This window comes from Talpa occidentalis, unplaced genomic scaffold, assembly GCF_014898055.3.
Source record: "Talpa occidentalis isolate TD23 unplaced genomic scaffold, MPIMG_talOcc4v2.1 talOcc4.12, whole genome shotgun sequence".
Taxonomy (NCBI): Eukaryota; Metazoa; Chordata; class Mammalia; order Eulipotyphla; family Talpidae; genus Talpa; species Talpa occidentalis.
The window spans coordinates 85,042,824-85,065,650 of NW_023601212.1; the positions used below are offsets into that span (position 1 = coordinate 85,042,824).

Sequence of the window (22,827 nt, forward strand, 5' to 3'; positions counted from 1 at the left end):
TGTGTCTTCTTCTATTTCTTTTAACAGTGTTTTATAGTTTTCTTTGTATAGGTCCTTTACCTCTTTTGTTAGATTTATTCCCAAATATTTGATTTTTTTTGTTTCAATAACAAAAGGGATGGTCTTTTTGATTTCTTCTTCTTCAGATTTATTGTTTGTGTATAGGAAGGCTACTGACTTTTGCGTGTTGATTTTGTATCCTGCCACTTTACTGAACTGATTGATGAGTTGAATTAGCTTTTCTGTGGAGTTTTTGGGGTTCTCTATGTATAATATCATATCGTCTGCAAATAGTGATAGTTTGACTTCTTCTTTTCCTATTTGGATTCCTTGGATGTCTTTCTCTTGTCTTATTGCCCTGGCTAGGACTTCCAGTATTATATTGAAAAGCAATGGTGAGAGTGGACATCCTTGTCTTGTTCCAGATCTTAATGGAATTGCTTTCAGCTTTTCACCATTGAGAATGATACTGGCTGTTGGCTTGTCATAGATGGCCTTTATGATGTTGAGGTATGTTCCTTGTATCCCCAGAATTTCAAGGGCTTTTATCATGAATGGGTGTTGCACTTTGTCGAAAGCTTTCTCAGCATCTATTGATATTATCATATGGTTTTTATATTTCTTTTTGTTGATGTGTTGGATAACGTTGATTGATTTTCGGATGTTAAACCATCCTTGTGCCCCTGGAATGAATCCAACTTGGTCGTGGTGAATTATCTTATGGCTACATTGTTGGATTCTGATAGCTAAAATTTTATTGAGGATTTTTGCATCAGTGTTCATTAGGGAGATTGGCCTGTAGTTTTCCTTTTTTGTGTTGTCCTTGTTCGGTTTTGGTATTAGTGTAATGTTGGCTTCATAAAACGTGTTTGGTATTGTCCCTTCCTTCTCAATTTTTTGGAAGAGTTTGTGAAGGATAGGCACTAATTCGTCTCTGAATGTTTGGTAGAATTCATTTGTAAATCCATCAGGTCCTGGGCTTTTGTTTTTGGGGAGGTTTTTTATTACCATTTCAATTTCGCTAATTGTAATTGGTCTGTTTAGGTGTTCTATTTCTTCTTTATCTAGCTTTGGGTGATTGTAGAGTTGTAGGAATTTGTCCATCTCCTCTAGATTGTTAAACTTGTTTCCATATAACTGTTCATAGTAGTTACTGATTATTCTTTTGATTTCTGCTGTGTCCGTTGTGATTTCTCCTCTTTCATTGATGATCCTGTTTATTTGTGCTTTCTCCCTTTTTTCCTTTGTGAGCCTGGCTAGGGGTTTGTCTATTTTATTGATTTTTTCAAAAAACCAGCTCTTGGTTTCATTGATCTTTTGGATTGTTTTTTTAGTTTCAATTTCATTTATTTCTGCTTTGGTTTTTATTATTTCTTTTCTTCTACTGGTTTTGGGGTTTTTTTGTTGTTCTTTTTCTAGATCTTTGAGCTTCGAGATGAGGTTGTTTCTTTGCGTTCTTTCTTGTTTCTTGATGTGAGCTTCTATTGCTATATATTTTCCTCTTATTACTGCTTTTGCTGCAAAAGGGATGGTTTTCTTGATTGCTTCTTCTTCAGATTTATTGTTTGTGTATAGGAAGGCTACTGATTTTTTTGTGCTGATTTTGTATCCTGCCACTTTACTAAACTGATTGATTACTTTGATTAGTTTTTCTGTGGAGTTTTTGGGGTTCTCTATGTATATTGTCATATCATCTGTGAATAGTGATAGTCTGACTTCTTCTTTCCCTTTTGGATTCCTTGTATGTCTTTCTCTTGTCTTATTGCTCTGGCTCGGACTTCCAGTATTATATTGAAAAGCAGTGGTGAGAGTGGATTCCTTGTCTTGTTCCAGACCTTAATGGAAATGCTTTCAACTTTTCACCATTGAGAATGATACTAGCTATGAGCCTGTCACATATGGCCTTTATGATATTGAGGTATGTTCCTTGTATCCCGAGAAGTTCAAGGGCATTTATCATAAATGGGTGTTGTACGTTGTCGAAAGCTTTCTCAGCATCTATTGATATTATCATATGGTTTTTATATTTCTTTTTGTTGATGTGTCGGATTACATAGATTGCTTTTCAGATGCTGAACCATCCTTGTGTCCCTGGAATAAATCCTACTTAGTCCTGGTAAATTATCGTATGGATTCATTGTTGGATTCTGACAGCTAAAATTTTATTGAGGATTTTTGCATCAGTGTTCATTAGAGAGACTGGCCTGTAGTTTTCTTTTTTTGTGTTGCCCTTGTTCGGTTTTGGTATTAGTGTAATGTTGGCTTCATAGAACATGTTTGGTATTATCCCTTCCTTCTCAATTTTTCAAACAAGTTTATGAAGGACAGGCACTAATTCATTTCTGAATATTTAGTAGAATTCATTTGTAAATCCATCTGGTCCTGGGCTTTTGTTTTGGGGGAGGGTTTTGATAACCATTTCAATTTCACTGCTTGTAATTGGTCTTTTTAGGTGTTCTATTTTTTCTTTATCTAGCTTTGGATGATTGTAAAGTTGTAGGAATTTGTCCATCTCTTCTAAATTGTTCAGCTTGTTTGCATGTAACTGTTCATAGCAGTTTCTGATTATTCTTTTGGTTTCTGCTGTGTCTGTTGATTTCTCCTCTTTCCTTTGTGATCCTATTTATTTGTGCTTTCTCCTGTTTTTCCTTTGTGAGCCTGGCTAGAGGTTTGTCTATTTTTTATTTATTTTTTCACCAAAGAATCAACTTTTGGTATCATTGATCTTTTGGATTTTTTTTTTAAAGTTTCTATTTCATTTATTTCTGCTTTGATTTTTATTATTTCCTTTCTTCTACTGGTTTTAGGGTTTATTGTGGTTTTTTTTTTTTAACCAACACTGAAGTTTTTTTTTGTTTTGTTTTGTTTTTTTGTTTGTTTGTTTGTTTGTTTGTTTATATAAGCACTGGGTACAGTCAGAAGTGCGGGAGGGTGAGAATTCACCAGAGCCAGAGGGGAGAGAGCAGAACAGGCAGACTGACGAAGTACACTGCTGAGGGGAGCAGCGGGCGGCAGGAGAGGTCTGCGCGCCATGTGGGACCCTCCTCCGTGGCCGGGGAGCAGCCGGGGATCGAACCGGCGCCACAGAGGCCGCGGGCAGCTTCGCAACCCAGCGCTCAACCGCTGCGCCACCAGGGAGGCCCCAACACTGAAGTTTTAAGGCTAGTCCTCAGAAGGCTGTCATTCTAGAATATTTTAGGGTAGACTTCCACACTTCAGGTATGAAAGCAGCAGAGCCCCAGCATAACTGACCCTGGCAGAGCTCAGGATGGGGAAAGGAAATAGACCTTCCACAGGATCTGCCTCCCTGTGCACTTTAGGTGTCACCTAATTTGCCCACAAAACTATTGTAAATAGCGTCTGACTATAAATGGAAGCCCTGGGGGGGAGGGTTCGGGAGGGGAAAAAAAACCACTACACAAACACCAACTTCCCTTCAAAATGGGGGAACCACAGCAGGACTCCAAAGAGAACTTCTAAAAAGGTTTTAAGTATGTTGCAATAAACCAGAGATGAAGAGCTACTGAGGAAGGGTTGACTCAATTTGCCATGGGATGCCCACTGCATGTTATCCAGATCGACAGCACGGTTTAGTATAGAGCTTAACCTGCTTATCTCCTCTGGTTTGGAATAGACCAAAATACTTTGTAGCAACACTAGACTGGGTAATATGTATTTCCTTACTGAGGTCTCTATCCCCTCCCTGATATCCAGAGCTACTTGCCAGACAACCTAGCCCAGAGCAGTACTCAATAAATGTTTGTTAAAAGAAACTTTGTAGACTATTTAGTCTAAACTTGGCCCCAACAGAAGATTCCTTGTAAAACACCCTAGAAAGACTATCACCCAGTATTTGAATAAACACAGTAACACAACATTTACTACTCTGTGAAGAGGCCTAATTTATTTCCTCATTAGATAGTTCTCATTGTTACCAAGTTCCTTTCCAAGTAGCAGCAGCAGAAGCAGCAGGCCTGACAATGAAAGGTCTCCCAGGGCTTCCTCTAAAGCACCCATCTCCCTTTCCACCACTAGAAAGTGGTCACGCCAGGTCTAGAACCCAGGCATCCAAATGCCCTGGCTCTTAGCTGCCACCTAGTCCACTCACTGGATCCTGTGCTGCTCTCTCAGCATGAAAGGTCTCCTTCTACACAGTTGGCCTCTACAATTAGAAGGTATCATCTTTTCTGAGCAAAGCTCTTCAGCTTCTCACCATTGCAACCCAGAGCCCTCATCTCAGACACCATCTAAGCCGGTACCCTCTCTTCCTTCCACTTGTCCGCATCTCTTATGTGGTTCTGTTCTTGTCTCACTCTGCATGTGCTACTGCTGCCCTTCCCTCTCCCACCCAGATCTACCACTGCCAGTTAGAATTCCCCACTCAGAGCTCTGCTTTCAATCTTTTCTTTTAATATTTACTGTTTTTAACAGATGTCTTTAAAGTTCTATATAAAGTTCCTGGTAGATATTATCTATCTTTGCAATACTCCGCTCATCCTTAAGTACTAGCTCAACAATGTGATTGTGGTTAGTGTATATGACTTTGGGGATTAGGTCCTTTAGAAATAATCTGACTAAAGAAAAAAAAAATACATCAAATTTTAATGCAAAGGTTTTAAACTACAACGTTGAAAAAAAGGCCTCACTGGAATAATAAAGTGCTTATTTCTCCTTTATATTTTTCTTTTTTTTTTAAATATTTATTTATTTTTTATTTATTTATACAAGCACTGGGTACAGTCAGAAGTACGGGAGGGTGAGAGAATTCACCAGAGCCAGAGCGGGGAGCAGAACAGGCAGAAGGACCAAAGTACACTGCTGAGAGGATAAGCGGGCGGCAGGAGAGGTCTGCGCGCCATGTGGGACCCTCCTCCGGTGGCTGGGGAGCACCCGGGGAGCAGCCGGGGATTGAACCGGCGTGGCAGAGGCTGCGGGCAGCTTCGCAACCCAGCGCTCAATCGCTGCGCCACCGGGGAGGCCCTTTATATTTTTCAATAGATATATATTTCCTTAAAAAAAAAAAATCTACAGAAAGATAAGCCCTATTCATGTAGCAATACATTGCTGTGAAAAGTGTTTCACTAGTATTTATTTGAAATGATTATTCTTTAATTAGATGCCTTCTTGTTCTTTAACAAACTATCAGATAATCTAAACTGGGTTCATTCAAAGTGTTATGCATTTCATAGCTGTTAAGTAGAAACAGGCTACTTCAATCAGGAGACACGGAGATGATGTAAAACAAATTAACATAACAGGTTTAGTCCTTGCTATCACTACATGTCCAGCACAGGTTGGGCCTGGGTAGGAGCGGGGATTCTCTGCTCTACATACTCATTCAGGGACACAGGCTGATAGAGGTTCCAGGCATGACACCAGTGCAGGCTGTTCCATGACAAAGCAGCCCCCAAGCGGGACAAATCACCTCTCACAGTTCACAAGCCAGAACCAATCTTGAGGTCACACCTAATTTTGAGACAGCTGGAAAATGCTGAAGAGCACATGGACAGTGACTGAGTAGTGATGCTGACACCACAGAGACAGTTCTGGAGGTATGGAAATGGATAAACTCCTAATCTAGATCACGTGACAAAACAGTGCGGTGGGCAACAGTGCATACAGCAGGCAACCATCTGTGTTCAAGTGCAAGAGAGAGAGGGAGTAGGAAAAGGAAGGGAACAGAAAATCTTTACAAGAATATAGCAGGAAAAAAAAAAAAAAGAATATAGCAGAAACTAGCAACACTATGGTAATAGTAGTTACTTCTCCAGGGGCAAGCTGGTAGATGAGGGACAGGGAAGAAGGGAAATTTAATTTTAATGGATATCCTTTTATATCATATGCATACTTTATCTATTTTAAAACACTAAAATAATTTTTAGGCTGTGATGTATATACTTCAAATTAATTAGTAGAGTTTTTTTTTTTTACCCTGAATTAAGTCCAATCTATTCTAAAATGAGAAACAACAAATCCCTGACTCCTACTGTCTGAAATTAAACACCTGGAGTAACACTGACATAATCATCTCCTTTTGTAAAAGCTGCTGAGAGATCTTGGACTGGTTTGTGTCTATGCTCAATATACACATCACTACTACACAGGTGGTGGGAAAAGTACTTTAGTTGATTAACATGTAAAGAAAAAAGATTTTCAAAAACAAAAAGAAAAGTACTGAAGCTGATAAACTCTCCTTTGGAAATAGTTTTCCTGGTATTTCGGTTTTTTTTTTTTTAAGATTTATTTATTTATTTATTTATTTATACAAGAACCAGGGTACAGACCAGATGCGCGGGAGAGTGAGAGTATTCACCAGAGACAGAGTGGGGAACAGAACAGGCAGACTGACGAAATACACTGCTGAGGGGAGCAGCTGGCGCAACAGGAGAGGTCTGCCGCAGCATGTGGGACCCTCGCCGGCCAGCTGAGATGGAACCGGCACTGCAGAGGCTGCAGACAGCTTCACAGCACTGCGCTCAACCGCCTGCGCCACTAGGAGAGGTCCTCAATTTTTTCTTTAGGATTTATTTATTTATACAAGAACTGGGGTACAGGTCAGAGGTGCAGGAGAGTGAGAGAATTCACCAGAGCAGAACAGGCAGACGGACCAAAGACAATGCTGAGGGGAGCAGCAGGCAGGGAAGGAGAGGTCTGCTGTGCCATGTCGGTTTCTCCCTGGCCAGCCAGGAATCGAAAGGAATCGAACGTGTGCTGCAGAGGCTGCGGACCATTTCACAGCACAGTGCTGAACCTGCTGCACCACTGGGAAAGTCCGCTATTTCAATTTAGGTGCCATTTTCTAAAGTAAAACTCCTTTTCTAAATATATAGAGAGCGCATGGCTGAGTTGAACCCAATATAACAAACAAATCCTCCTGGGCTTCCAAAAAGAAAACAACACTGCTGTTTCAGCATGCATAAAATGTGGGCTGCAATGGGGTACAATCTTTTCCAATATCATAATTGACCCCCTCAGATAATACTTAATACTTCACGTGCCAGGTATGCAGGGGACAAAGCAACCCAGCAGGGGATCCACTCCTTGGCATGTGGCTGTCTTAGACAAAAGCAGAATCCCACTAACATTCAGCCGATGAAGTAAGCCATAAATAATGCAATAAGTAAACAGGTCGAGCCTCCAAAAAGACTGCCATAATTCATTTCAATTTTAGTTTCAAAAATAGACCTAAAAAAACGAGACATTTCTACCTTCCCAAGCACATATACTACCTGCCAGGTTTCATAAGGAAAGCACCTCGCACCACCACATGCTGGCCTTACAGGGTTTACTTCTAAATTTATGCAAAAAATATTATATTACACAACAACTTTTTACTACAAGTTGGCACTTAAATAACTTGTGACTATTTCACAAATCTACAACATAGTATCCACATTTAAACTTCAGTGGAAAATCAACTACCACACAAGCTTCCAGATATCAACATTATCCCTTCTAAATTGAGTGTGTTTGGGTGTATCAAAGGCATTTTCCCAAGTAGGCTTTCTGCCAACAACTTGTGCTATTCAAAAAAGTTCTGGGCACTAACCTGGGAAGCTAACCTGTATTTAACTTCCAAATAGATTTACTCAACCAATATTAACAATTTTCAAAAATATCTTAAATGTTTTCTTAATTGCTGAAGAAAAGCAAATAACCAAAGTTGCCAAGTCTATCTTGCATCTTGTAAAATCTATCATTAAACACAATGAATTAGAATTATTAAACTGCCAATCCTGCAACGTGAGATCAAATCCAATCTAAGTTTAGGACCAAAAAAAAATAGGAAAAGAAACTTAGATCACACTGTGTTATGTTTAAACTGAAAACAGATGGCATTAATTTGTGGATATGCAAACAATTTCCAGGACTTTCAAGACAGAGGCAACCATATACCATATATCACTGATTCTAAGCTGCATTTGTTCATATTATAACATCTCTGAAATTTTCAAATGAATCATATTATGGTGTAATTACTAATATTTCATTTTTAGTGGTATATAATACAGTGGTGTGACCTTTAGTCAGTCTGTCATCTTACATTCTCTGCAATATGACAATGTTAATAACAACTAATACATATCGATCACTTAACACACATGTGGGTTATTTCATTTCATACCCACAACACTCTGAAGTCGCTCTACTCTTTCCCCATTACAGCCGAGGGAGGAATGTGTGAGATGAGGTCACTTGTATAAGGCACAGGCTGGCTTCTGCCCAGTTCTTAACCATCCCTCCTCATTGACACCACAGAGAGAAGAGTTTGGGGGTCTGAGAGAGCCAGCCATTCCTTGGTGCATGGGTTCAAAGATCAGCCAAGAATCTTTTTTTTTAAAGATTTATTTATGCATACAAGAACTGGGGTACACGGCCAGAGGTGCAGGAGGTGAGAGGATTCACCAGAGACAGAGTAGGGAGCAGAACAGGACTGACTGAAATACACTACTGAGGGGAGCAGCAAGCAAGTCAGGAGAGGTCTGCTACACCATGTGGGTAGCTCCCTAGTGGGGGATTGAACTGTGCTGCAGAGCTGCAGTGTCTGTGGATAGCTTCATAGGTTGCATCTTACCCCTCTCCACCACCAGGGAGGCCCCTCAGCCAAGCATCTTGTAAGACATTTTTTATGAATATAGGAATGAAAGTACAGAGCTCCAAATATGAAGAACAGATATATTAATCCAAAATCTTTATAAGGAATGCTCAATCATCATTTATCTTATAAAAATTATGTCATGTATAAATACCAAATTTTTCTTTCTATACAATCTGAATTCAATTTTTTTAAAGATTTATTTATTTATGCATATAAGAACTGGGGAACAGGCCAGAGGTGTGGGGGTTGGTGGTGAGAGGATTCACCAGAGACAGAGTTGGGGAACAGAACAGGTGGAATGACTGAAGCACACTGATGAGGGGAGTAGGGGGCGAGTCAGGAGAGGTCTGCTGCGCCATGCGGGTAGCTCCCTGGCCGGGGATAGAAGTTGTGCTGCATGGCTGCAGTTAGCTTCACAGGCTGCGTCTTAACCCCCTGTGCCACCAGGGAGGCCCTGAATTCAATTTTAAATTACCATGTATTTCTTTTTTTTTAAATACCCTAGTATCTCTAAAGAAATGATGTATGAATGCATTCCTAGAATCTACAGCTGAATTTTATTTTAATATTAGTGTTGAAACAGTCCCAAATAAGACAACACTACACAATTCAGAAACATTCTGTAATATAAATCAACAAATTTGTTGGGTTAAGTTACCATTCCTAACTCTTGGTTAAAAACTTTATATAAAAATCCATTTCCTAAAAAAAATAAATAAATAAAAATAAAAATCCATTTTCTGCATCCCCCCTACTACAAATAGGGCATACTGCTGGTTGTTTTTTTTTTTTTTTTTTTTTCCACACAAGCTTTAAATGGTAGTCTTACTACCCTTATGTTAGCATCCATAAAGCTAGTATTATGACTGTTTCAACGGTAAGGCTAAATATTTGGTTGCCTGTTCCCTCAAGTGCCCTACATATTGGGTGGAACTAACACCATTACTAGATTCCATGGTGAACCTTAACTGTCCAGCCAGCACACCCCATCATTGCAGCCAGAGGTTGGTGCAGAGATGCACACATGATTCAAATTAAGCCAATCAAACAGGATTCAACTCCAGGAAAGAGGTATTAGGAAAGTGGACTTTTAACTTTTCTGGTGGTTAAAGCTAGAAGTACATAGCCACAAGAGCTGCCAGTAGTTTTGAACACATGGGAAAGAGACAGCCAAGAATGGCTCTGAAGTCATGGGTTGAGAAATGGAAAGAATGTGGGTCCTTGTCATGCCACTGCAAAGGATTTTTGGACTTTTTAGTTAACTTATTGAATAACATGATTTCTATTGAGTCAATTTAAGTTAGGTGTTCTACTACTTACAACTGAGAACATCCTGTTTTTAAAACTAATAAACATCAGTACTAGGGAATATGGTATTATAAACACAAGAAAGAAGTAAAACTCAGAGAGTCACTGGAGGAGGCAGAGTAAAATTCACGCCACAAACTACTAACCGAGCCTGAGCAGTAACTATCTTTATTATCTAAGAAACAAACAAGCACACTGCAGCCTGATGTGCCCATCCAGCCTACAAGGGGCGTGAAGAGACTTGGTAGGAAAGATTCAAGATAAAGAAAGGCTCTATTTCTCACAGCATTTAGTAAGCACCTAAAAGGAGACAAGGGAAGAAGGAGGAAAATACACTTTTACTAAAAGAGGCCCTTTCTGCTACAAATTGAATGCCAAGGGAACCAAGAGGTTTGAAGAGAAAGAACAGGATTAAGAGAGGGAGGGAAGTGGTAGACTTGGCAGAAGATAGAGGTATGACTGTGGGGTAGGGTAGGTAAAAGAATCCTGACCACAGGCATCCCCCAAACACTCACATTAGGTAATCTCTCTGCGGAAAATGAGGAACATCATTCAGGATTACAACCACAAAGCATCCCATGGGCAAGGGATGAACTAAGGATGACCCTCTACCCCAACCAGTTCTTTCCAACAGCCTTGAGGGAGAAAGTCCGGAGAACCAAAGGCTATGAAGATGGGCCAAATTCTAGACTTGAGACAATTCCAGGGTTTGGTTCAAGTCATTGGAATTGCCCAGAAGTGCAAGAGAAAGCAGACTAGGGTGTCTGCTTTAGGGTGTCTTATGGTCAAAGAAACCTTAAGCCTGACTGACAACAGTCTGTAACTGCCCAATCCCCAGACTCTCTTACAACGTGATCAAAAAGAAGTGGCCTCCTTGGGGCCTCCCTGGTGGCGCAGCAGGTTGAGCGCCATGCTGTGAAGCTGTCAGCAGCCTCTGCAGCACAGGTTCAATTTCAGGCCAGCCAGGGAGAAACCCACATGGTGCAGCAGACCTCTCCTGTCCTGCCCTGCCCACCGCTTCCCTCAGCAGTGTCTTCAGTTCATCTGCCTGTTCTGCTTCCCGCTCTGTCTCTTGTGAATTCTCACCTGCACCCCAATTCTTGTATAAATAAAATCTTAACCAAAAAAAAGTGGCCTCCTAATACACCACTGTCTCCTTTTTTTTTTTTTTTTTAGGTGTTGGATAATTTTATTTTTTTTTTTATTTTTTTATTTATTTTTTTTAAATAATAAATTTTATTTTTATATTCCCCATACAATTGCAGCCCCCCCATTCTGACCCCAATCCCTCCCCTCCCGCCCCCGCCCCCCAAAAAGTGTCTCTGGTTCATAGTTTTTTGTTGATTTTGATTTTCACTTTCTTATAGTTATTCATTTTCCTGGTCCCTTATTTAAGTTTTCTAGATTCCTGCTATGAGTGAGACCATCCGGTATTTTTCTTTTTCTTTTTGGCTTATTTCGCTAAGCATGATCCCTTCCAGCGCCATCCATGTTGCTGCAAATTGCATGTGTTTATCTTTTTTGAATGCTGAGTAATATTCCATGGTGTGTATGTACCACATCTTCTTGATCCAGTCATCTATTTTTGGGCATTTGGGTTGTTTCCAAAGCTTAGCTATTGTAAACAGTGCTGCTATAAACATAGGGGTGCAGGTGTTCTTTGGAATTGATGTTTCTGTGTCCTTTGGGTAAATACCTAGGAGTGGAATTGCTGGATCATATGGAAGCTCTATGTTTAGTAGGCCCAGAAATCTCCACATAGCTCTCCATAGTGGTTGGACCAGTTTGCACTCCCACCAACAGTGCAGGAGAGTTCCTTTTTCTCCACACCCTCGCCAACATTTGTTGTTGCTAGTTTTTTTAATATGTGCCATTCTCACTGGTGTAAGATGGTATCTCATGGTAGTTTTGATTTGCATTTCCCTGATGACAAGTGATGTTGAACATTTTTTCATATGCCTGTTGGCCATTCGCATTTCCTCTTCAGAGAAGTTTCTTTTTAGCTCTTCTGCCCATTTTTTGACTGGATTATTTTCTTTGTTGTTGTTAAGTCTCATCAGCTCTTTGCAGATTTTTGTGATCAGTCCTTTATCATTAGTGTTGGGTGCAAAAATGTTCTCCCAGTTGGATACACCACTGCCTCCTAATATACCACTTTCTCAGATGTGGCCAGGCACCCAGTCAAGGAGGGGATCAAGTCTTCCATTCCACAAGTGTGATACCACTCTGTGCCAAGCAACATTCAGTAGGAACACAGAAATAAACCAGACAGGCCCCTGGCTTCATGGAAATTATATAGGAAGAGACAGAAAATATAGTTGATCAAACATCAGCTGCATGGACAGATCATGAACCCAACAAGAAAGTCATGACGTGATAGATACTGTGCAGATAGGTTATTGTGACAGCAGGTGAGGCAGCTACTCTGATGGCTATCCAGTAGTTGCTAGTAATCCCACAAAACTGTGACAGTCAAAACTGTTTCCAGACATTGTCAAATGTTCTTTGGGGGGCAAAACTGTCCTTAGCTGGGACTAAAATGCTGGGCATATTTACTTTATAAAATATCAATGAACTATATACCACCTTCTTCTCTATATATATATATATTTCAATATACAGAAAAAGGCCATTTAGGAGACTACTGTAGGCATCCAAATGAGTGGGAACAATGTAGAAAGAGTCAGGATACAGGGCCTCCCTGGTGGCACAAGGGGTTAAGCAATGCACTGTGGAAGCAATCTGCAGCCTCTGCAGCACGAGTTCCATCCCTGGCCGGCCAGGGAGATTCCCACATGGCAAGGCAGACCTCTCCTGACTCGCCTGCTGCTCCCCTCAGCAGTGTACTTGGGTCAGTATGCCTGTTCTGTTCTCCACTCTGTCTCTGGTGAATCCTCTGGCCTGTACCCCAGCTTGTATGCATAAATAAATAAATCTTCAAAAAAAAAAGAAAAAGAAAGAGTCAGGATATGGTGTACAAGATAGAGCTGACAACTTCCAGAGGAATAGAAAGAAAGGAATCAAGGCAGACACCTCCGAGGTTTTTAGTATGAACAATCAACTAACTGGTGGTATCACTTAAGTACCATGGCACAGACCACAGTTGGCAGCTTAAAGAAAGCCAAAGAGGGGTGTGGAGGAGAGGGCAGGATAAAATCATGAGTTATCCAGAGGCAATCAATGTGCTGTTCCTGTACAAAAACTAATGTAACATGCTCTGGACATGAAGACTGTATTTCCTATTCTTGACACTTTTTTTTTTTTTTAAATGCTTTTATACCAAATTGAGATCTTATTTATTTATTTATTTATTTTGGTGGGACCCTCACCGGCGGCCGGGGAACGAACCGGCGCTGCAGAGGCTGCGGGCAGACCTCGCAGCCTCGCAGCCCAGCGCTCAACTGTTGCGCCACCAGGGGAGGCCCTCTTGACACTTTCAAGTCATGGTCAGTTTGGTTTCCTGATCTCTCTCCATCATTGTACTCGATGAAACTCGTCACTGACCATCCCCTAAGACAGCAGAGAGTGAGAAGCTCAAGGCTGTGTGACAAAGAATGACTGGCCATCCCACTAGAGTTCCTGGAGCGAGCTGAGGCAGTGAACACAGAAGCAAAGAGGCAGATGCTGCCATAGCCAGAAGAAGGGCATTGTTAACAGCAAACTTCTTTCCACTTCAACTCTAAAATTAGCCAAAATGGGGACTTTTATCTGTTAACATGTTTGAAATAGGGAAATAATACTACTGTATGATTGTTTTCTTTTTTTTTTTTCCCCCAGGGTTTTCCCCCCCCCAATATTGTTAGGCACATCTTCACTTCACAATGTCCAAAAACTTAGTAATTCTCATAGTGAGTGTTATTTTTGTAAATTACAAACTTATAAGGTAGGTATTAAGTCTCTATATAGGTTTTGTTTATTGGGTGTTTATTGTATGATTGTTCTCTTTGCAAGAAACGTGTAAAAAGGGGCAAGCTGCAGCTGTCCGAGCAAGACGTGATCATGCCTGAAAGTAAGATGGGAGATGACGAGAAGGTGCAGTGCAGGGAAAACAAGGACTGGAGGATAAATTAGATATGAAAAATAACAATGCATCTGAGCAACTGGGTAGACTTAATGAAATGGGGAAGACTGGAGTGCAGGGATTCTTAGGGAATCAAGGAGACTGTTTCAGGCATGTTGTTTGGTTTTTTTGGGCAAGTTTTGGGCAGCTTAAGGTGTCTACAGGCTTCAAACCTTACATCGAGGAAAACAAACCTACCTTACAAAAAAAAAAAAAAAAAAAAGGTGCCTAATTTTGTAAGTATGAATTACCCTCAGTAAAGCCCACAAAGAAGTAAATCAATACCCCATGAGTAAATGTAAGCTTTCTCTAGCATATGACTATCGATTATTGTAAAGCATATGAATTTATTAGTTAGACTGTGTACTTCTGAGTGCTTTTGTATCTGCACATGAAATGGTTGTCCATTTAAGACAAGAGAAATCATGCTTAACTCCCATGTAAAATGTGTTTTTAAAGAACAAAGCACTGTATGCTGTTTTTGAAGCCAAGAAATTAAAACACATTAAAAAAAAAAAAAAACATTTCTGAGGTTGGATCAAAATCTTGGCTCTAGTGAGAAAATGTATAGGAGAACTCTTTGGGGTTTCACTGGGAAAATTAGTTTATTCAGCCTTACAAAGTACGCAAAGTATTTTACTCTCTGGGACCCAGGAATCTCCCTGGTAAGGAAATACACATAAAGATAGCACTATGTCCTTAGATGCTAATTTAGTCCTTTAAAATATATTTGGGGGCCTCCCTGGTGTTGAGCGCTGAGTTGCAAAGCTGCCCGCAGCCTCTGCAGCGCCAGTTCGATCCCCAGCTGCTCCCCGGCCACCTGAGGAGGGTACCACAGGGCGCGCAGACCTCTCCTGCCGCCCGCTGCTCCCCTCAGCAGTGTACTTTGGTCCTTCTGCCTGTTCTGCTCCCCGCTCTGGCTCTGGTGAATTCTCTCACCCTCCTGTGCTTCTGACTGTACCCAGTGCTTGTATAAATAAATAAATCTTTAAAAAATAAAATAAAATATATTTGGAACAATTATTTTGAATTTTCAGAAACCTGACATTGGAAAACATTTACTACTGGCAACTAAAGTACAGTACTAGCTGCTCTATGAAGTTCTTTTCTCACATCCTGTAGATTCTTCATTTTTAATATTTTTTTAATTGTTGAAAAGCAATTTATGCTGGGAGTAGGGAGAGGAGGGGAAGTTAAACAGTACAAAAGGAGTACAATGAAAAAATGTCTCTCTCACTTGTGCCCTCAGGCCCCAAGTCTCCCTAAAAGAAATCCCAGCCAATATTTTCATCAGTACCCTTCCAGTGATATTGTGTATTATCAATAAATTTTCCCTTTTTTTTTGGCTTTTTAAAATGTATCACTCAAAGAGTACGTACAACACCTACTCTTTTGAATCGTGCTTCCCCCCACATACACACTCAAAAATGTATATTGGAGAATGGTTCATATCAGAATGAGAAGCCCAATCTTACTCTTTTAAACAACTACATATCCCCATGGATATACTGGGGATAATTTAACTAGTACTCTATTAATGTACATTTAGATTTTCCCATTCTTTTATAATTTAAAAAAATACTGTGATAGTTTTTGCACATAAAACTTTACATAAGTGTGTGATTATATCTGTCAGAAAACTTACTAAGGAAAGAACTGCTACGTTAAAGGGTGTATATATATTTATTATCTGATGGTACCAAACTACCCTCCTTACTCTTTTATAGCAATTTATATTCTCAGTCAACACAACAGCCCGAAAGAATTTCTGCTTTCCCACAACTTGTATGGTAACATTCTCAAACCCTTTGGTCTCTGCCAATTTGCTAGATGAAAAACTGTTTGACCTTAGTTTATTTACATTTTGTTTAGTATGAACAGGATTTGAGTATCCTCATTTTCTTTCCTGTGAATTGTCTATTCTTTTTACTGGCCTTTTTCTAATTGGTATTGAAAGTTCTTAATATATTAAGAAGACAGACTTTAATTTTCATATATATAGACTGCAGATAGTTTTTCCTAGCTTGTATGCATACCGATTTTTATCCATTTTATTTTACCATGGAGAAATTTTCTAGTTATTTTACTAAAATTTCTTAAATTGTAATTGTTTTTCATCTGATTCTTTTGGATTTTTAAGAATATAGAATTATATCATCTGAAAATAACAGCAATTTTGATTTCTACTTTCTGATCTCTTTCTCTAGTTAATAACAGCTGTATACACTCCTGTCCTGTCCTCATTTTAATGGGAAAGCTTCCGTGGTTTCACAATTAAAAATGATGGTGGCTTTGGTTTGTAACACTTTCTCTAATCAACTTTCTGCAAGCATAGAGAGCCTGACAGTTCATTCTCTAGTATTTTTCCACATCATCAGTAGGTTCCATAGAATTTCTTCAGTGTCAAAGTATATTATTAGCTTGAGTAGTTACATGATTATTTAAGAATAAGTAAGATGAATCTATGCCTCTGTATTTATTTAGTGCTGCTCAATAAATAATTCATAACTACTCATCAACATATTTAATCCATCCTCACCCAGTCCTTATAAGATATAAAAAGGCAGGTATCTGCCATTGCAGATAGGAAAACCAAGGCACGAAAAGGTCATAATTCCACCCACCTGTCTTCACTGTAGCACTCTGGTGAAATCGAAATAAAATTCAGACCTTCTCACTTCCAACCTAGAGTTTAAGCAACAAGCAAACACCTTGGCCTTTAGGGAATTTAGCAAATGCCCAACACACAAAGAAGCAAGAAGGCTTCCTGCTACAACCCACAGCTTCACAGCGTTCTCCTCCAGACTGCAGAAAGCAACCTCCAAGTTGGAGTCAGGAGCTTAAAACATCTGAAATGCATCACCTAGCAGCCAGCATAATAGGTTCAGCTCCGTGATACATGATGTTGCTGACATTCCTCAGCCAATTAGAATTCCTTTCAGCTGCAATGGAGGTGAACACAGCTGGAATTACAGCATGGGGTGCATCACCAGATGCACTGATTGTACATTATTTAAGCCTTGTTTTAAAACAATAAGAGGGTCTTTTCCATCTAATCCAGAAATATGAAAACATTCTACTTAGTTTAAATATCTAAATGGATTAAATTGCATCTGTAGATACAACAGTAATCCTAACATGTTAGAAAAAAGATATCCACACAGCTATGTGCTTTTGTTTTTCAAACATAGCTCTCTAGCTCTTCCAGAACAAGAATGGCCTTAGGGACTTCGGTCCCTTGGAGTGTGAGTGCCCCAGACAACAAGCCAATTTAATTTAGAGGCTTTTTCTCAGTAAGATTCACTTACCAAAAAAAACAAGCAAACCAGTCACTTAAAGTTACTCAGTCACACACATAACCCCCCCACGCACATATTTGTAGTCTGCATTTAAAAAATGTTTAACCTTTAAAATGGTTTTGGATTTACAAAACTTTAGTCCAAATAAGAATCCTAACAGTTAGGATTTCTCAAGCAGAAAATCAGAGCATTAAGGAAGATACCATATTATTTCACCCATTTCAGAACTTCCCTTTCACTCTCACCGCTCAATAAAATGCAGAGTCAGTTATTTTAACTTCTAACCAGTGCCCACAGTTGTGTTACAAAACAACCAGTCTAGTTAACTGGCTCATTGAGCTGATGTGGAAATATAAGGATCAGTCTCTCTTGTCTTTTCATTATTATTATTATTATTATTATTCATGAGCAAATACTTCTTCACAAGTGACTCAGCACCCAGAATTTCCCCTTTCACCCAATGTTCCACACTGGAATCTGACAAAGTGACCAGAGAAAATGAAACTTTGTAGATGAGGAAAGGGGGAGGGGGGCGGTGGAGGAATCAAAGTTCAGACACATTTTCATGATTGCAAAAATAGGAGTTTTAAACTCTGACAGAGTTGAAGTAAAAGTTCTAGTCTGAGAAACCACAGCAAATGTAAAAAAAGACAGGAGTAAGGCATATGAATTGTCTCATTTCTATAGTCAGGGAGATCAATATACTAAAAAGGAAAAAAATGGATCCGAAAAACAGGTTTTTCTTAACACAAATGTGATCAAACCAGAAATAAAATCATTAATAGAACCTGTAGTTGGCAAAATGAGATTCCTCTTAAAGTATAACTGCAGTTTAAGTCTTGCAGGAGGACTTGATCTTAGATAATTTAGCTCAAAGAAATTAACGCCTTGACTGTACCTTCTTAAACTTGAGGCCAACACTAAGGAAAATGGTAAGCAAACAGTGCAGAGTGTGGCGAAAAACTGATGACTGGATCCATCTTATCAAAGTTACCTGTTGTTAAAACAAAACTTACTCCTGCCTTACACAAGTGACATTCTCTGCTGGTAACAACTCAACAAAGGCAGCACTCAACAGCTTTCTACAACTTTCTTAAGAAAAATTTTATTTCTGATCAGTTAAGTCACCTATTATTGATCAATTAAAAGTTATTAACAGCTATTACACCAACTATTTTCTCCCAAGAGCATCATCTAGATGCCAAAACACAAGTCAGTCTTACATCACATGTGTTACAACTTTAAAAATAGCCTCCTCAAGGAAGGCCTCTTTCCCCTTTCGCTGCTTGGAATTAGAAATTTTCTCTTCACAATACAGTCATGATCCAAAAGACATAAGAGGTCTGAAAGTATCTCAAGGCATCAGAGCGTAGAAAAATTTAGACATTTGGTATTTCAATCAACTGGCTAACATTAGAATACAATTTAATTTGCTTAAAGAGCAGTATCGAACTCTGGGAGCTCAAAATTCCATTCTTTTACCCAAAGTGGCCTAAAACACGTATCTGGGATTCATTTGTGTAACACATAAGAACAAAGGTTTTGCAAGTCCTGCATGAATTTAAAATAAAAATGTTTCCAAAGTGAACTCTAAAATGTCACTTTAACAAATATCATTTGATTATGCTCCCAAAACTACTGAAAGCATCCAAAAACTATCTTCTTGCTAAAATACCACCAAGACATTCATTAAAATTATGTTCTTTTAAATAAAAACACAAATACTCCCAAGCAGTTCAACATAGTAACCAACAGTTTTCCAAAAATAAAGAGTTCCAGCAAAGGGGCGGAATCATAAATGCAAACAATACACAAAATTAATATTTAACATAAATCAAACACAAATGTGTTATTTTAACACAAATTTCTGAATACCAGAATTGAGACTTAACAGAAAGTATAAATACCCAACCGTAATCTGGAATAAGCAGGTAGCCAAATCATTAAGAGAAACAGAACTTGTTAACGGAGTTGAAAGCTCAGCTTATATATGAGGCAAAAAGGTTAAACAATGTGTCCCATATCAGGCAGTGAATGGTGGAATATGACCAGAATCAAGTATCTTCCAAATCTAATGTTCTACTCACCGCCATACACAGCTGTGGATCCCAAAATTCTAAACGTTATTTTATAACTCCAATGTCTTCACGCTTTGCATTGAATTATGTTCTGTGTGGTAATCACTAATTAGAATATTCCTCATTTTTAAAAATCTTTTTCTTTTCCAAATAACACAAATACCACACATGGAAATAACTCCTGAAACCTGTAACAAAAAGCGCAGAACTTCTGAAACAGCTGCTAAGGGATTTCCAACTTCCCCAACAACCTTAAAGATGGGGCAGAAAACGACCCCCCCACATAAATTGATGTTACAGCAGACAGTGGCATCACATGCACACGCAATCACTACTAAACTTTAAATCCTGGGACGGGATGGCCACACCCCAATCCTCTCGGACCATTAATAACATCAAGGAAGGAAAGGGAAAAGATGTTTCAGGAAAATACTGATTACCCACAACTTCCCTACCAAAGGTAATCCAAACACCTTTTAAAGCACTTCTGCACCTGTAACATCTAAGTTCTTAGATTTCAGAATAATTTTGGGAAGGAAACCCAAACCCTTCCTTTCACCAAGAAAATACCCTGACCAACTCTCCAACTAGATTTCAGTAACCCACAAACACCTGACAAAAACTGTAATTAAACCTATCCCTACTAAAACACCTATCACATTTCTACCAAAACTCACAAAATCAGTTACTTCTGCTTTTAATAAGAAAGCTGAAACCAATCTGATGTCAATTACAGATCACATTGTAAATAAGAACCAAATTAAAGTTGTCAGGAATTAAAGTTTTACAAGCATTACAAAGTCAAAAATGTGGATTTTATGTAACCATAAAAATAACAATGTATATGTTATATCTACATAGTGAGAAGTGTTTCCTACCAGCCCTGGAAAATAGGATAGTATTTCTCCAGGAGCAAAGATCCCTGGGATACACCTTACTTACAAAACCAGGGTCTGACTTCGGATCCAAATTGTTATCTGATCTGATCACATAATCTGACCATAACCTGATCTGGTATCTTTAATACACACACACACACCCCTCCTCTTGAAGAGAAGAAATTGAATCAGGCAATATATGGACCTTCCAAAAAAATTTTAGTTTGAGAACAATCACCCATTGTTTCTCCACGGACTTTACCGATGATTTGGAGCTATTCATCTACCACAGAGTCCAAAATGCTCTTTCTCTGACTGCAAGGAGCTGACCGGACTCTGCCTTTGGAGTCCTCGCCCACAGGCCACCTAACAAAAATCCAGGGGAAACCCTTGACAGGGATTAGCCGGCACTGATTTCCTTTCCGGAACTGAAAACACGCGGGAAGTCGCCCCGCAGAACCGTATTCGCAGCCCGCGCCGGCCCGGCGGGCAGCACTGCGGGGCCGGGGAGGGGCGGGGCAGGCCCGGCCAGCAGCGGCCCAGGCCGGCTCGCCCGCGGGGGGCGCACAGCGGCACCCCCGAGCCCCCACGTCACGGGCCCACAGAGGCCGCGCGCTCGCCCTGGAAGGCGGCACAGAGCCCGGGAGGACGGGCATGCAGGGACGGCTCGCTGAGGGGGAGCCCGAGAACGCGGCCGCCGCGCGGGCGGGGAAGGGGCCGCGGCCGGGCGGCGAGCGCGGGGGACGGCGGCCGGGAGGAGGAAGGAAGTGCCCGAGACGGAAGAGTCTGGGCCGGGGAAGCCGGGGCACCGGCCGGAGAAGCCACAGCCAGGACCGCGGGATTCGGGCTGCAGGGAAGGGTGGCGGCGCCGGCCAGAGCCGGGGGCGGGGCTGGAGAGGCGCGGGCGGGGCCGGCGGAAAGTGAGGAGGGGGCGCGGGGAGGGGCGCGGAGGGGGCGCGGAGGGGGCGCGGGGAGGGGCGGGGGCGAGCAGGCCGCGGGCGGGGGGCGTGCAGGGGAGAAAGGGGGAGCAGCGGCGGGGGCGAGAAGTGGGTGGGGGCGAGGGCAGGCGGGCCCGAGGGGCAGGTGGGGAGGAGGCGGGGAGGCGAGCGCTCGGGAAGGTGGGGACAGCGAGGGGCGGGGCCGGAGGAAAAGCAGGGGGCAGGCGAGGGGAGGGAAAGGGGGGCGGCGGGTGGGGGGCGCGAGGCGGCAGCGCGAGGGAGAAGCGGGGGGCGAGGCGGGGAGGAGCCGGGGGGAGTGAGGGGCGGGTCCGGGACCCGGGGGGCCGCGGGCGGGGCGGGGGCCGGGGGCGGCCCGGAGGGAAGCGGGGGCGGCGAGGCGGGGGTGCCGGCGCGAGGGGGCGGGGCCTGGGGAAGAGCCGCGAGGGGGCGGGGCCGGGCCGAGGGGGCGGGGCCGGCGCGGCGAGGGCGCTCGCCCAGGGGGGTGCCCGGGTCCCGGGACAACGGCCGGCGCGGGGGAGGGCGCCTCGGGCCGGGGGCGCCGCGGGGGCCCCGGGGCTGCCGGGGGCGGCGCGGCGGGGCGGGCGCCGGGGGGAGGTGGGCCCCCCGCCGCCGTACCTGTCAGACGGATCTTGATGCTGGAGCCGTTCCTGCGCGTCCCGGGGTTCGACATCTCCCGCCAACGATCGGGCCGCCGCGGATCCAGCGCCGCCGCCCCCCGGCCCGGCCCGGCCCGGCCCCGCCGCCGCCGCCTCAAGGTTACGGCTCCGGGCTGGGCGCCGGGGTCCGAGCCGGGACACGAACTCCGCGGCCCAGGCGTTCGGGCGGCGGGCGGACGGTCGAGCCCGGGGATCGGCGCTCGACCCGGCGCCCCCGACCCTCGCTCGCTCCCAGCAGAGCCCAGTCCGCAGCCGCAGCCGCCGCCGCCTCAGAGCCGGACGCCCGCCACCCTCGCCGCTTCCGCCGCCGCCGCCGCCTCCCGGAGCCGCGCGCGCCCCCGCCGCCGTGCCGGCCCGGCCCTGCGCGCGGCCGACCGTGCGCCCCCGCGCCTGCGTGCGTGCGCGCGCCCGTGGGGCACGGCGGGGCGGGGCGCCCGCGCGACGACGTCGCCCGCCGGCTAAGGGCGCGCGCGCTGTGGCGCGGCTGGCGGGGCTTCCCGCCGCCTGTGAGGGTTGTGGGGTTGGTTGCGGGGAGTCGGGCGGGAGACGGGGGTGCGTCCCCGCGCTCGCTCTGGCAGGGGACCGAGGTGCGGTTGTGGGCGTGAGCTTCAGAGAAGCGAGCTGATTTTCCCGGGCTCTGACTCGGGGCTCCAGCTCCGGAGACGGCCTCAAGCGGGGTCCTGAACCCGCGGCCTGTGGATGCACCAAGCACCCCTCAGATATGTACGATACTGGTGTGTGCTTTTCTTTTCATTTTTGAGCCAGCAGCTTAGATAGTGCAATTTCAAGGGAGCGACTTCTCAGACAAAATCGCCCCCTGGGCAGGCTTTGCCACGCGCGCGCTCCGATGACCCGAAACAAAGTTGCCGGAAGAGCCGGAAGCGCCATATATGGCCCAGGAGACGCGAGCGGGATGAAGTTGAGCGGTGGAGGTTTGTTAAGATCCAATCTGCATAAGGTGAAGCAAACAAAAAAAGCTTCCTAGGGCCT

At 42.9% G+C, this 22,827-nt stretch overlaps 1 protein-coding gene across 5 annotated transcripts in view; it reads right to left on the bottom strand.

The window, feature by feature from the left end:
• Window positions 1–22,157, bottom strand: part of SMURF1 (SMAD specific E3 ubiquitin protein ligase 1) — a 101,672-nt gene extending 79,515 nt beyond the window's left edge. For 3 of the 5 annotated variants that reach the window (XM_037507138.2, XM_037507142.2, XM_037507141.2), the window contains exon 1: window positions 21,797–22,157. In XM_037507138.2, coding sequence (XP_037363035.1) covers window positions 21,797–21,851 — 55 coding nt within the window. In that variant the 5' untranslated portion in view covers window positions 21,852–22,157. The remainder of the gene's footprint in view (window positions 1–21,796) is intronic. The other 2 variants (XM_037507140.2, XM_037507139.2) reach the window with 1 other exon arrangement.
• Between the last annotated feature and the right edge of the window lie 670 nt (window positions 22,158–22,827).